The sequence below is a fragment of the Cibotium barometz genome, chromosome 16, assembly GCF_041138505.1.
Source record: "Cibotium barometz isolate CiBa-2024 chromosome 16, ASM4113850v1, whole genome shotgun sequence".
Taxonomy (NCBI): domain Eukaryota; kingdom Viridiplantae; phylum Streptophyta; class Polypodiopsida; order Cyatheales; family Cibotiaceae; genus Cibotium; species Cibotium barometz.
This window is the reverse complement of record NC_141061.1, coordinates 24,579,399-24,592,919: the sequence shown is the minus strand read 5'-3', so window position 1 is coordinate 24,592,919 and position 13,521 is coordinate 24,579,399. Positions and strand designations below refer to the sequence as shown.

Below are 13,521 nucleotides of genomic sequence, written 5' to 3'. Positions count from 1 at the left end.
TGGAGAGTATATGTCCAAACAGTTTCAGGACTTTTGTGATGCTAAAGGCATCAAGAGGGAGCTCTCTACTCCTTATGATCCTCCACAAAACGGGACAGCAGAGAGGATGAACAGGACCATTCAGGAGAAGGTCCGTTCTATGTTGTCACATGCTGCATTACCTCATGGTTTTTGGGCTGAAGTTGTTATGACAGCCGTTCACCTTATAAACAGGTCACCTAACACGAGGCTTGGTGGGAAAGTGCCAGAAGAAGTATGGACAGGGAAGCCTCTGTCATACAAGCACTTGAGAGTGTTTGGTTGCGTTGCGTACGTGCACATACGCAGGGAAATGCGCACCAAACTTGATCCCAAGTCTCACAAATGCATATTCCTAGGATATGGTGACAGAGGTGAAATGGGGTATAGACTTTGGGATCCCATGAATAGAAAGATCATACGCAGCAATGATGTCATTTTTGATGAAACATGCATGTATAAGGAGCCTGCAAGGCAACAGGAGCCTGGCAGAGTCATCTTTGATGATGATGGACATCATGGACAACAATAAAGGGCTGTAAATCAGCCATTACAGCAGGAAAACCAGCCCTTAAATGGTGCTGAAAATGGTCCAAATGGACAGCCAGAGATGGCAGAAGATATCCCTATGGATATACCACAGTTAGAGGAGATACCGGGCATGATTTTTCAGCCTTATGGCATGGAACAGGAGCCACCAATGGGTGATATGCAGGCTGGACAGCAACCTGCAAATGATGGTCATTGGGTACGGAGGTCCACAAGACCCTCCAGAGCCCCTGACAGGTTTGTTCCAGGGGTTGACTACTTGATGCTCACTGACTGTGGGGAGCCCTCATGCTATAAAGAGGCTTTACAGAGGGCAGACAAGGCTCTATGGGAGCGTGCCATGAAGTCAGAGATGGATTCTCTGCACAAAAATGGAACATGGAAGTTGGTGCATTTGCCTGCAGGCAAGAAGGTTTTGCCATGCAAGTGGGTTTACAGGCTCAAAGTTGCACCTGATGCAAAGCCAAGATACAAAGCCAGGTTAGTGGCTAAGGGCTTTAAGCAGGAATATGGTGTGGACTTTGAGGAGATCTTCTCTCCAGTGGTCAAAATGATCACACTTAGAGCTGTGTTAGCTTTGGTTGCACATGATGATCTGGACTTGATTCAGATGGATGTGAAGACTGCTTTTCTTCACGGTGATCTCCATGAGGAGATATATATGCAGCAGCCAGAGGGTTATGCAGTAAGTGGAAAGGAGAAGCTTGTATGCAAGCTGAAAAAGAGTCTTTATGGACTCAAACAGGCACCAAGGGAATGGTATGATAAATTTGATACATTCATGAAATCCCAGAAATTCAGGAGAAGTGACATAGATCACTGCTTATACACCAAGAAAGCTTTGGATGGCAGTCTATTGATCCTCATCTTGTATGTTGATGATATGTTGATTGCCGGGAAATCTCGTAAGGAGATGGATGCCTTGAAGCAGAGGCTGCATCAAACCTTTGATATGAAGGATTTGGGTGATGCAAATCACATCTTGGGTATGCGGATACTTCGGGACAGAAATCAGCATGTGTTGTATTTGTCTCAGAAGGAATACATTGGCAAAGTTTTGCAGAGGTTCAATATGGACGGGGGGAAGAAGACTAGTACTCCTTTGCCTCCATATGTGAAACTCAGTGCTATGGACAGCCCACAGTCAGATAGAGACAGGGCTGATATGGCCAAGATTCCGTATGCTTCAGCTTGTGGCAGTCTCATGTATGCCATGGTTGCTACTAGGCCGGACATTGCATTTGCAGTGGGAGTGGTTTCTAGATACATGGCCAACCCTGGCAAGAAGCATTGGGAAGCAGTGAAAGGTGTCATGAGATACCTGAAGGGCACACAGGATTTGTGCATTTGCTTTGGCAAACAGGATGCATTAGTGCATGGTTACACGGATTCGGATTATGCCGGTCATCCAGATAACCGGAAGTCTACTACCGGTCATCCAGATAACCGGAAGTCTACTACCGGTTATGTGTTTACATTCACAGGAGGTGCTGTGTCATGGATATCCAGGATGCAGAAGTGCACAGCCTTATCTACTACAGAGGCCGAGTATATTGCAGCCACAGAGGCTTGCAAGGAGGCATTATGGCTATCTCGGTTAGTGGTTGATTTGGGCTATACAGGGGATATTCCATTGTTGCATTGTGATAGTCAGAGTGCCATCCAATTGGCAAAGAACCCTGTCTTTCATGCAAAGACGAAGCATGTGGATGTGAAGTATCACTTCATCAGAGAGGTGATAGAGAACAAGCAAATTCAGCTTGTTAAGATTCATACGGATGACAACCCGGCTGATCTGTTGACAAAGAGTTTGCCTCCGGAGCGGTTTGCTCATTGCAGACACTTGATGGGCATTGGATGAGGCCAGTTTCAGCCTTGATATGGCCTTGTATATTATCATGTACATGCTGATTTTTCTTTTCCTTTACTTAAGGGCACTTTCCCTTTAAGTGGGAGGTTGTTGGGGTAAAGGCGTTATGCCCACCCTTATAGTGTGTACAAGCCCATAAGTTATAGTACATAGTACACTTAGTACTTTTAATGTACTAAGTGCACTATGTGTACTAGTGCAATATACATGTGTGATAGGGGAGTCACACACTCATATCATTATGAGTTGACTTATCCCCACAACTCTCTCTCTCTCTCTCTCCCTTGTTCTCTCTGTGTATGTCTCCCACATGAATACTCTAACCAAACCCTAATTCATACTCCCACACAGACCTTCAAACACATCATTTTCAGCCTGATTTGCATCATAACCAGCCATGGATATTTCTGATTTTTCATCAAAAATCACATCCCGACTAGTGAATATCTTCCTGGATAGTGGGTCATATAACCGGTAGCCCTTGCTCTCACGGCTATACCCAACAAAAATGCATTTTGTGGCTTTATCATCCAACTTCCTCCTCAACTCTTTGGGTATGTGTGCATATGCAAGACGCCCAAAAATACGAAAATGTGATACCGAAGGCTTGCGGCCATGCCAAGCCTCAAAAGGAGTAATGGAAACCAATGCCTTTGTAGGACATTGATTCAAAATGTGACAAGCACACATGACAGCTTCCACCCAAAAGATATGTGGTACCTTCTTTGCCTTTAGCATATATATGGCCATCTCCATGAGTGACCGATTCTTCCTTTCTGCAACCCCATTCTGCCGTGGAGTATAAGGAGTAGTATACTGATGTTTTATACCTCTACTCTCAAGAAAGGAATTCAACATGTGTGACATATATTCCCCCCCTCGGTCAGAACGGAGAGTCTTAACCTTGCATCCTGACTCTGTTTCAGCAAGTGCTACAAAGGCAAAAAATGCATCATATACCTGTGATTTCTGTGTCAAAGGATAGACCCAGCATATACGAGAGAAGTCATCAATAAATGTAGCAAAATAGAAGCAACCTCCTAATGACTTCGTCTGCATGGGACCACAAAGATCACTGTGTATAAGCTGCAACTTTGCAGTTTCTCGTAGAGCCTGATCACGTGGGAAGGAAAACCGATGCATTTTTCCCAAAATACATCCTTCACAAATGTGATCTGGAGGCTTCTCCATGAGAGGTAGGTCTGTAAACATGTTATGTCGCTGCGTAAGCATAAGACTACCAAAATTTACATGCCCCATGCGAGCATGCCATAACTCCGCATCAACCATAGCTGGAGTAAGAGTGAATGCATTATAAGCAGACTGATCCATTGGCTGAAACGCATCCAATTGATAAAGTCCATGACATAATGTACCAGTAAGCATCAAGGTCAAAGCATTAGCTTTGTCTCTGACCATGCATTTGTCATCATCAAAGTGGACTTGCATACCACAATGTGCTAAAGAAGAAATGGACAACAAATTCTTCTTTATCCCTGGTACATATAAGGCATCTGTAAGGCGAAGAATAGAGCCATCAATGGCTGAGCTGAATCTCCCCAATGCCACAAACTGGATATGAAGCATTGTTGGCACACTGCACAGTTTTGCCAACCGGGGCAGGGCCTACATGACAAAACAAATCCCTGTGAGATGTGATATGCTTTGAAGCACCACTATCAAAATACCAAGTCATGCATGCTCTGTCATACTGAGTGCCTGTGAAGACCAAGAGGCATCATAGCTGCATGTATAGAAACAGTAATCCCTGTCCTCAACAAAAGAAGCAGTCTCTAGAGGAGCTTTAGAGGCATCATTTACAGACATCCCAGATTCTTTTGCCTTCTCTTTGGCAATCCTCTTTCTACACTCTGTGATGTAGTGACCTGGCTTCTTACAGTAATGACATTTGCCCTTCTTCTTGGGCTGTCCATCACTTTTCTTGGTATCCTGAGATGAACCACCATCACTTGAATTCTGATTTGAACTCTTTGGCTGAGTTTTGCCTTTCCCCTTTTGACCTTAGTAAATGCTTGTTCAGCACTTGTGTTCATATTCATATTCTTCCTCATTTGCTCTTCTTGTAGCAAGAGAGCAACAAGTTCCTGATACTTGAGGGGTTCAACATCATTCCTCATGCTGAGGTTCAAAGAGGTATGAAAAGCCAAGTAAGATCTTGGCAAAGAGTGCAAGATGGTGGACACAAGCTGTGTCTCAGGAATAATCTCATCCACATTGATGAGTTGCTCTCTCAAATCCTGCAGCTTGTTTAAGTGGCTAGACATATCATCTCCTTCATGCATTTTCTGATTTTCCAGCTCTCTTTTCAAAAACGAGATCCGAGCCTCATTACGAGCAGCATACATCTGCTCCAAAGTCACCCATGCATTCTGTGAAGAGCCAGCTGAACGAATACGAGTATAATAGACCTCTGTACTGACAATGCAATGAGTGACAAGGCTTGTGCATCTCTGGCATCCCATGTCTTCTGAGCATTTGTTCTTTGAACAGGCAATGGCTGACCTGGAGCCTGTACCTGTTGTCCTCATCCACGAGCACCCCCTTGGGGAGGAGTCTCTGGAGCCAATGGACCTGGACGTGGTTCATCACCACTAACAAAATCCCAAAGACCTTTTGCCACAAGCACATTTTTCAGCATAAAACTCCACAAGGAGTAGTTCGTGCCGTCCAATTTGTCTTCCTTAGACAAATACGTGAATACATCACTCTGCTGTTGATTTGCCATTATGCCAATACACAATGTTGTACCTATGTATCAAAAAACCCAATAGCAAGAACCGTGAAAGCAACTGTACTCCACTGAATACAGTTTACCCAAATATGCCTGCACTCTCAATCCTTTGAATGTGCAACACAATGCACCACTGACTGAGAAGGGCAGCAAAAATGGCTTATACAGTGCCAAAATGCCCAAAAATTGCTCAAAGTTATTGCACCCAAAACCTTGCAAGAAACCTGTAGAGATTTCTTTGCAAGAAAGTCTGCCTGTATCTACCAGAAGATTTTTACAGAGAAAAATACCCAAAATTCGAAACTTGTAATGCTTACCAAAACTGTATTTGTAATGAACAAGTACAGTTGACTGTACTGTGCAGGTACACAGCAGGTACAGTCGTGGTACTGTACGGAAGCATGTACGGAAGCTGTAGTCGAATGCAGAGCAGGTATAGTCGACTGGTACAGAAGCAGGTACGGAAGCTGCAGTCGAATGCACAGCAGGTACAGTCGACTGGTACAGAAGCAGGTACGGAAGCTGCAGTCAAATGCACAGCAGGTACAGTTGACTGGTATTGAACAGGTACGCAACAGTGAATGATGCAGGTCGCTTGTACTGACAGCTGTACGGCTGTCTGCGCAGGACAGTACTGCTGTCTGCGCAGGTGTGTACAGAGGCGCTGTCTGCGTAGATATGGAACAGTACGGGTACTGCACAGGTGTACGGAGCAGGACAGTAGCTGTCGACGAAGTTGTACGAGCAGCTACAGTGTACGGACTGTTGCAGGCGAAGCTAATGAAGCTGTACAAGCAGTACAGATGGTGGTGTTGAACAGTACGGGCAGGGCAAGGGCAGGCCAACCTGGAAGCTCTGATACCAAATGAAGGCTTTCAGTTGTTAGGGTTAGGGTTTGGAGGTACTGCAAACACAAACGTGGGGAAGCAAAGAGAGAACACGACTCTTGTTGTGTATTCAGTTCATAATGTGAAGTACAATAGCCACATAATAAAGTGACCTAAAAGATGTGTTCACATGTCCGGCCATAAAATGTGCCGGGTGGACCAAAACACTTATAAACTGTTTATAAGTGTAACTAAGCTAAACTGGGGGAAAAAACCTCCACTAACTGAAGTAAAAAGTACCCCAGTAATCTACTGATGATCACTAGCACTCCTTTGGGTGCATACACAGCATAAAACCCAACAGTTGGGTAGGTGGCCGTATAGGTAAACCACTGCCAAGTGGTGGGTATAGCCCACACTTGCTATAAAATGATTATGGGTATCCATACAAGACCAAAAAAGGCCTCCTTGGAGAAAAAGAGGTAGAGGATGCCCAAACTTCATAAGTGCTTGGTTCCCACATTAATAGTGTTCACACACTTATTAATGTGCGTGAACACAAAGTTGAAAATTTGTCCAAGTCCACAAAGTCTTCAAAACTAAATTCTTGTCCTATGAAATATCAACCATTTGTTGACGGACAATAGCATTCACGTGCCAGTAGGCGGGGGTCCCCGACATTGCTGTGCACAAACCTGTTTGGGATTGACGTGGTATTGTGTTGGGTTTTGGAGTCTTCACGTCTGCACAGGTGTTTCGAGCTCCACCTGAGGGTTATGTGGCTATAAATCTCTCTTTTTTTTTTTGGGGTGCTTCTAGTGGTACTTTTGCAGCGCAAGTTGGGAGGATTGGCTCTACTCCGGGTAATCCTCTTGGGCCTTGTGTTGTTCCCACGGCACCATCATCACGAGGGGCAACCTTGCGTTGGCAAGGTTTATGAGAGCATGGACAAGATGTTAGAGCACGTTAGAGAGGTGGAGCCTAATGAAGGCAAGAGGAGTTGAGAGCACTTTTCCAAACTCCATGGGATAACTATCATTCACCCTTGCATGCTGTGGGTTTTGTGCTAGATCCATAGTTCCAAGGGTGCGGCCAAAGAGACTGATGAGGAGGTCGTAGATGGTGATAGAAAGTATTGGGAAAATTGGTGCTTGATCCTTCCCAAAGGAGGTCTATCAAAGATCAATTATCAATTTATAGAAGCAGGCAAGGAAGATTTGGTTCAGCAGATGCGCAGAGAGATGGAAGCAGTGTGGGTGCTGCCTTATGGTGGGAGGATTATGGAGCAGGGACTCCTGAGCTTCAATGTCTTGCCATTCGTATTTTGAGCCAAGGAGCTAGTTCCTCTTCTATTGAGCAATCGTGGAATGTATTTAGCCACATTGCCTCAAAGAAGCAGAACCTACTTGCTACACAAAGAATCAGTGATTTGGTTTGTCTCTGCAAATTTGTGACTACTTAGTCAGAGTCTGGAGGCAGAGGGTTTTGTTGATGCCCACCGTTCTTCAGATTCAGATGATGATGCAATGCAGATGGACATGGACCATGATGATGAGATTGGGAGCTCTTCCAGAGCAATTGATGATGATTTAGTTGCTGATCTTGACATTTGATATGTTGTACTTCATCTTTTAGTTTTATGTCATTTGACATTTGGGATTTGCTAATGCGCATTTTATCTATCTTTGTAGCTCCTCACAGTTGCATAGAAACGCGTTTCATACAGGTTCGAAACGTACGAAACGTTTCGAAACATTTCGTCCTGTATGAAACGCGTTTTTTTCATCATCCAATTTTTTTTATTTTTTTATTTTTTTATTTTTTTTTATTTTTATTTTTGGTGTACAATGTAGAGACGGATTGCATTGAGAGTTCTCTCCCAGGATTGGAGTTCAGGGCCTTGTGAGAGAAACTGGAGTACATGGGCTCCTTTTCACACGAAAATGAGAAATAGACTCTCCTCAGCACAATTGGAGAGGCTTGTCTTTTGTCATTGCAATCTCTGATTGCTAGAACAAAAGGGTCATCCCATTGAGCCTCGCCAAGTGAATCCAGATAAGATTGATATCATGAAGTGCAAGGAGATTCCCGACATTCCTCCGGAGGAGAGAGACATGTATTCTATGCTCTATGAGATCATGGCTCCGGCTCGCACTACAGGATCTTCTCGAGAGGCTAGTACTAGTGGTGCACCTGCACCTCTAGAGGATGAGGCATTTGAGGACTCGGCTACCGGCAGTGACCTTGAGAGTGAGGCTGCAAAGGCAAAAGATGCAGATGAGGATGAGCATGAGGATGCAGATAGTAGCTAGCAACTGCTACCAGTATCATTTTATTTGGACATGTTATTTAGTTTGAACTTTGGACATGCTATTTATTTTGATCTTGGATTTTGAGTCATGACTCATCACCCACGTGGTGATCCTTTTGATTTCTGCTTAGTCATCAGTAATCACCCACGTGATTTGTGATATCATCATATCTTACATGTATTTTGTTTTTATTGAAATGAATTCAATGTGGTCTCTATATTTTTTCTTTTCTATAAGTTATGTCAACAGTTTTTTCTTTTCTATATTTCAAGTTAAAAATATACATGTTTTTTCTATTTTGTATGAAACCTTTTTGTACCCGTTTCTTACCTTTTATGAAACGTTTCAAAACGTATGAAACCCGTTTCATACCTGCCGTTTCTGAAACGCCTGGCAACTATGTAGCTCCTGCACATTGCGCCTCTCTTTGTATTGTTTGAAGTTTCACAAATTGGTTGTGGAATTTGGATTTTGGATGTATCTCTATTTTTCTTGAGTACTCAAGGGTCATAATGTATTGTGTTTGTCATGTTTTGAATGAAATATCAATAGCTTTTTACGTATGTGTGTGTGTGTGTGTGTGTTTTGACGTGGCATTGCCGTTCCCATTGCCTAATCCCTATATGCCGTTCCGGTTCCGGACGGCATGGGCCGTTCATGCTGTACTGAGAATCCCGGATTGAGATATTCAGGGAAGGTGTCCTGGATCTCTTTATCCAATGATAGCACCATCCTCCTCCATAAGCAAGCGTGGTACTGTGATGGAGTCCCCTGCCCGTGGAGTGGCCTCTCCATGGTGGCGGCGTATGTTGTGGATTTGCAGCTGATAGGCCGTAGGCCTAGATCGCCAGATGCGGCGGCGTTTGGCTCTCAGGAGGGATCATGCTGTCTCACTAGTGATGCCATGGGTGCGTGGGGCCAAAGGATCCCGCCTGCAGGTGGGGTGTAGTCTCTGATCCCTCGGACCCTGTAAAGCCTGGATGGCACTCTTTGGCGTGGGCAAATGCAATCTGAATAATTCTGTAATGGATGTCTAAGAGGCATCTTGCTGGCTCTGATTTCCTTGGTGCCGTTTGAGCATGGTCTTTCCATCTCCTGTGGAATGTACCAAAGTGTTGAACAACCAACACTTTGTGCGAGGCTCCTAGAAGGGGGTGTGGAAACGCTCTCACCAGGGATGTATATTCTCTTGCAAGGCGTGCATGGGCAGCTGGTATCATGGAGAAGATCGGGCGTAGATGAGATGATCTCCACCTGGGCTCCTCTATATAGAGAGAATGAAAGAAAGAAAGAAAGTTATATTAAAAATCTTCAAAAGATCATAAGGTCTATGAGACATAAGGGATTACAAAGATTGTGTTACAAAATAATGCTGCCTAGATAAAACCCCAAGGAAGGAGAGAGAGAGAGAGAGATAGATATATTAATGTCTGCGAAAGGCCAAAGTGGCCTATGAGACCAAAACATAGTACACAGCTGATGGTGTCTCATCAAAAGTAAGACAAAAAGGACTAAAAAAGTCCTAAAACAGTCCTAAACAGCTATGAAAGGAAAATACTCCTATTGAGGTATAACAAAAGTGTATAATATCTACAACTAGCATAAGACTGGTGTAATCTGCTCATCTCTATATCTCTCGCATGGGGTGCTGTAAGATAGAGAGACTAAAGTGGCGGGGCAGTCGTCTCCTGTGGCGGGTGATGATGGCTCTAATCCACTGGTGATGAAGCAGCCGTGGACGAGGTCTTGGTAAGCGTGGGCGTCTCGCTCGACAAAGTGCTATGGCTCTGTCAAGGGTGACTCCTCCTGAAGGATGTCTGGCTCTCCGAGGGGGTAGTGGAGGTCTTGGTCATATCTGCTGGGGTGGTTCGAGCCGTGAAAAAATCTGTCATGGCTCGCTGGCGGGGTGGATCCTGGTGTGCTGTCCTGGCTCGTAGGAGAGCCTCTCGATGGCGTCTGAGCTCCAACAAGAAAAGCCCCAAACACCTCTGATCCTCAAACTCCATCACATGTCGTAATGGTCCAAAACCCTCTCGGAAGAGACCACTATCGCCCTCGTATCTCATAGTACACAGTACATCGGCATATGTAGTGCTCCTCTGACTCCACTTCCTGGTGACATAGCTGACAAATGCGATCTTTTGGCTTCATCCCCTCGTATCTGCCAGTCTCTCAGTTGATGTGATGAAGTGCGGATCTGTCCAATGGCACTATGAATGCCATGTGAGAGATGGGTGTCCATGTATTTAGACCGTGCCACAAAGCCATCTTGGGAGAGATGTAGAAAATGGTCCCAATAGTGGGCCATCTTCGTGCCTAGTGGTAGGGGGGGGCTGGACCATGTCCTTTCTGCATCTAGCCTCACGATGTCCATCCTGATCACCCTATTCTGCTCAGAGCGACTAAGGTCCAAGAAGGGGCAGTCCAGGCTGTAATCAAATGGAGGGAGTGCATCAATCGTCATGCCATGTTATCTCAGCCAGGTACACATCTGGGTGTACCAACATCGTGTATCGCCGTCTGCTGCTAACTGCCTGGAAGAGATAAGTGCTAGGTGTGGGTATCTCTGTCTGGGGAGCTCCCATATCCTCTGCAAAAATGTCACTGACTGGAACAGGGCTTCGGTAACCACCGGTGTGGCTCCTATCTCTGCTCTGACAATCTCATGAGGTACCGATGGTTTGCTCCGAATCATGCGTGCGATCATAGTCACCGGTGGTTTCTCCAGTACCTGCCATCCATCTAGAAATCTCTCTCTGGTCCAACCTGGCCGACAAGCGGCTCCCTCCTCGTGTGGTAGAGGCTGGCTCCCCATATGGGTGAGCCATATAAGAGTGTAGGTGTGACCAATGTGTCAAAAAACCAGAGTTTGGTGCGCGGCTCCTGAAACTGGATGTAGGCACATTGTCTCTCTAGTGCCCCTAGGGTTGCATATCCACGTGCCAATCTAGCCTCTACTGCCTGCCTCATAGAGAACTGTGGTCTGCTGAATGTGACTCCTAGGTACACATATGATCTGGTGTACTCCTCTGATTCACCTCTAAAAGTGAACTGATGGTCGGATCTAGTCACCCAGGCCTGTGCGATATTAAAGACCATAATCTTAGTCTTCCCAAGGTTCATTGTGAGGTCCCTATCTGCACAAAACGACTGCAAAGCATCCAAATGCTGTTGCAAACCCTCAGGGGAGTCTGCAATAAGTACAATGTCATCAGCATATAGCAGTATGGTTATCCAAACCCTTGCCAGATCGGCCCCCTGCCCCCCCATCCTGTCAATGTAGTCGGATATCTCATCAATGTAAAGTCCAAAGAGGGTGGGTGACAGTGGGCATCCCTGCTTCACCCCAATGGCGCTAGTCACTGTATCAGTCCGTACTCTGCCTATCACCGCCTAAATGCCCCACTGTATCTCCTCGGGAACACCAATGTCATGCAATCTCCTCTTGGGTCTGGCACGTGGCACGGTGTCAAAGGCTTTGCGGAAGTCCACAAAGCAGCAATATATCCTCTTCCCCCGTGCTCGTCCCTCCTCAATGAGAGCCCTGAGGGTAAATATGTGATCTGTCGTGAAACCTCGTCTTAAACCTGCCTGCCCAGGTGCTCTGAGTCCATGTGTCTCAGCCCATCTACTCAGCTCTCGATCCAAAATAGATCCGAATATCTTGGCCAAGTAATGGCCAATCATGATGGTCCTGTAGTTCCCTGGTATCATGGGGTCACCACTCTTAAAAATAGAGGACAATAGTATGTGCTGACCAACTGTCTGGGAAACCTTCGCAAATGGCCCTGTTAAACGTGTGTACTAGCAGTGGTGCCAATACATCTCTGGCATGTGAAAAATGTTCTGCCACCAGACCATCTTGGTCTTGGGCTCTTCCATTACGTAGTCTGTCAATAGCATCCAAAACCATCCGAATGGTGGCAAAAGTACTATGATCTGGGCGAGTCACTGATGGGATGAGAGAGAGAGAGAGAGAGAGTGTGTGTGTGAGAGTCATAACTAAATTTATTTTACATGTATTTTGAAGATGTTTGTTTCAGATCCTCCGTATGATAAATCACTCCAACAATTGCAAGCCTTCTTAGCTGGTCTTGTTTCAGAAGAGAAATTAGAGGTAAGAGATGGTTTGTATAGGCGGCGACAGTAAAGAAGAAATTTTGTATCCTTGTTAAGGCAGCACACCACTTGTGATTTTAACATATATTCCTAATGAACAGACAGCAACTTGACATCTTCCCCTTGAAGGGCTCATGTAAAGATGAACAGTTGGCATGTTTTTGATCAGGTTTACAGTGAATTTGGTGTATGCATTGCAGAGAGAAGCACGTCAAGGGCATTTTCAAGATGTGTTGCTTTGTTTTTTTTTAAAAAATGTATGGAGAGTTTCTGTTTATGTTCATGGCTTTCTGAACTAATGCGAGGGTTTCAATCTGTTGCTTCAAGGAATGAAGAAATCACATTTCTTATGCAAATATGAGATATTCAACATTTCACAAATAAGGACAAGGAAGCGTGAACATGTTTCTGTTTCATTCTTTTTTCATAATGACTAAGAAGTGTATAGCGTAGTTGGTCACTTGCATGCTATTACGATGACATGGGGAACATATGCATACATGCATTCATTCTTCCAATTGCTTTCAACCAATCAAAGCCTTTAGGTGGTTCTTAAATTATAAGAATTAGTCTCACAAGTAGACTTTTCACACTAAGATGCAACACGTTGCTTTTTCATCATTGTCAAATTTTAAAACATCAAAGGTCTAATCATGGATGATATCAACTTGGGCCAAACCAACTCTTGGGTAGGGGTGTGTGAGCTCATAATGCCATACAAAAAGATGTGAGGGCAGACACGTGAGTTGTGAGCTTGGACATGTGAGCTTGGAGACATGAGTCTAGATATAGGTACCTAACATTGTACGTACAATTATTGTTATAGACTCGTATGGATGTAGCTACTTATGTCCTTAAAAGATTTTTCTATTACACAATTTGTAGTCTCTACAAATTTCAAGAAAAATTTATATCTTTCACAATTTTAGTAGGGAATCAAAGTGTAATTATTATCGATTAGCACACCAACCTTGTTATAGGCATAGTTCATAGATTTTTATGTCTCATGTAGGCTTATTTTATAAAAGGAAAGTACATGAGATGCGAGCTAAACATGCGAGTCTAGAGACATGA

At 44.5% G+C, this 13,521-nt stretch overlaps 1 protein-coding gene across 1 annotated transcript in view; it reads left to right on the top strand.

The window, feature by feature from the left end:
• Positions 1–12,726, top strand: part of APC2 (anaphase-promoting complex/cyclosome 2) — an 87,123-nt gene extending 74,397 nt beyond the window's left edge. Inside the window, exon 15 of the mRNA XM_086810360.1 lies at positions 12,359–12,726. Within this exon, the coding sequence (XP_086666486.1) occupies positions 12,359–12,478 (120 nt within the window). The 3' untranslated portion in view covers positions 12,479–12,726. The remainder of the gene's footprint in view (positions 1–12,358) is intronic.
• The last annotated feature ends 795 nt before the right edge of the window (positions 12,727–13,521 follow it).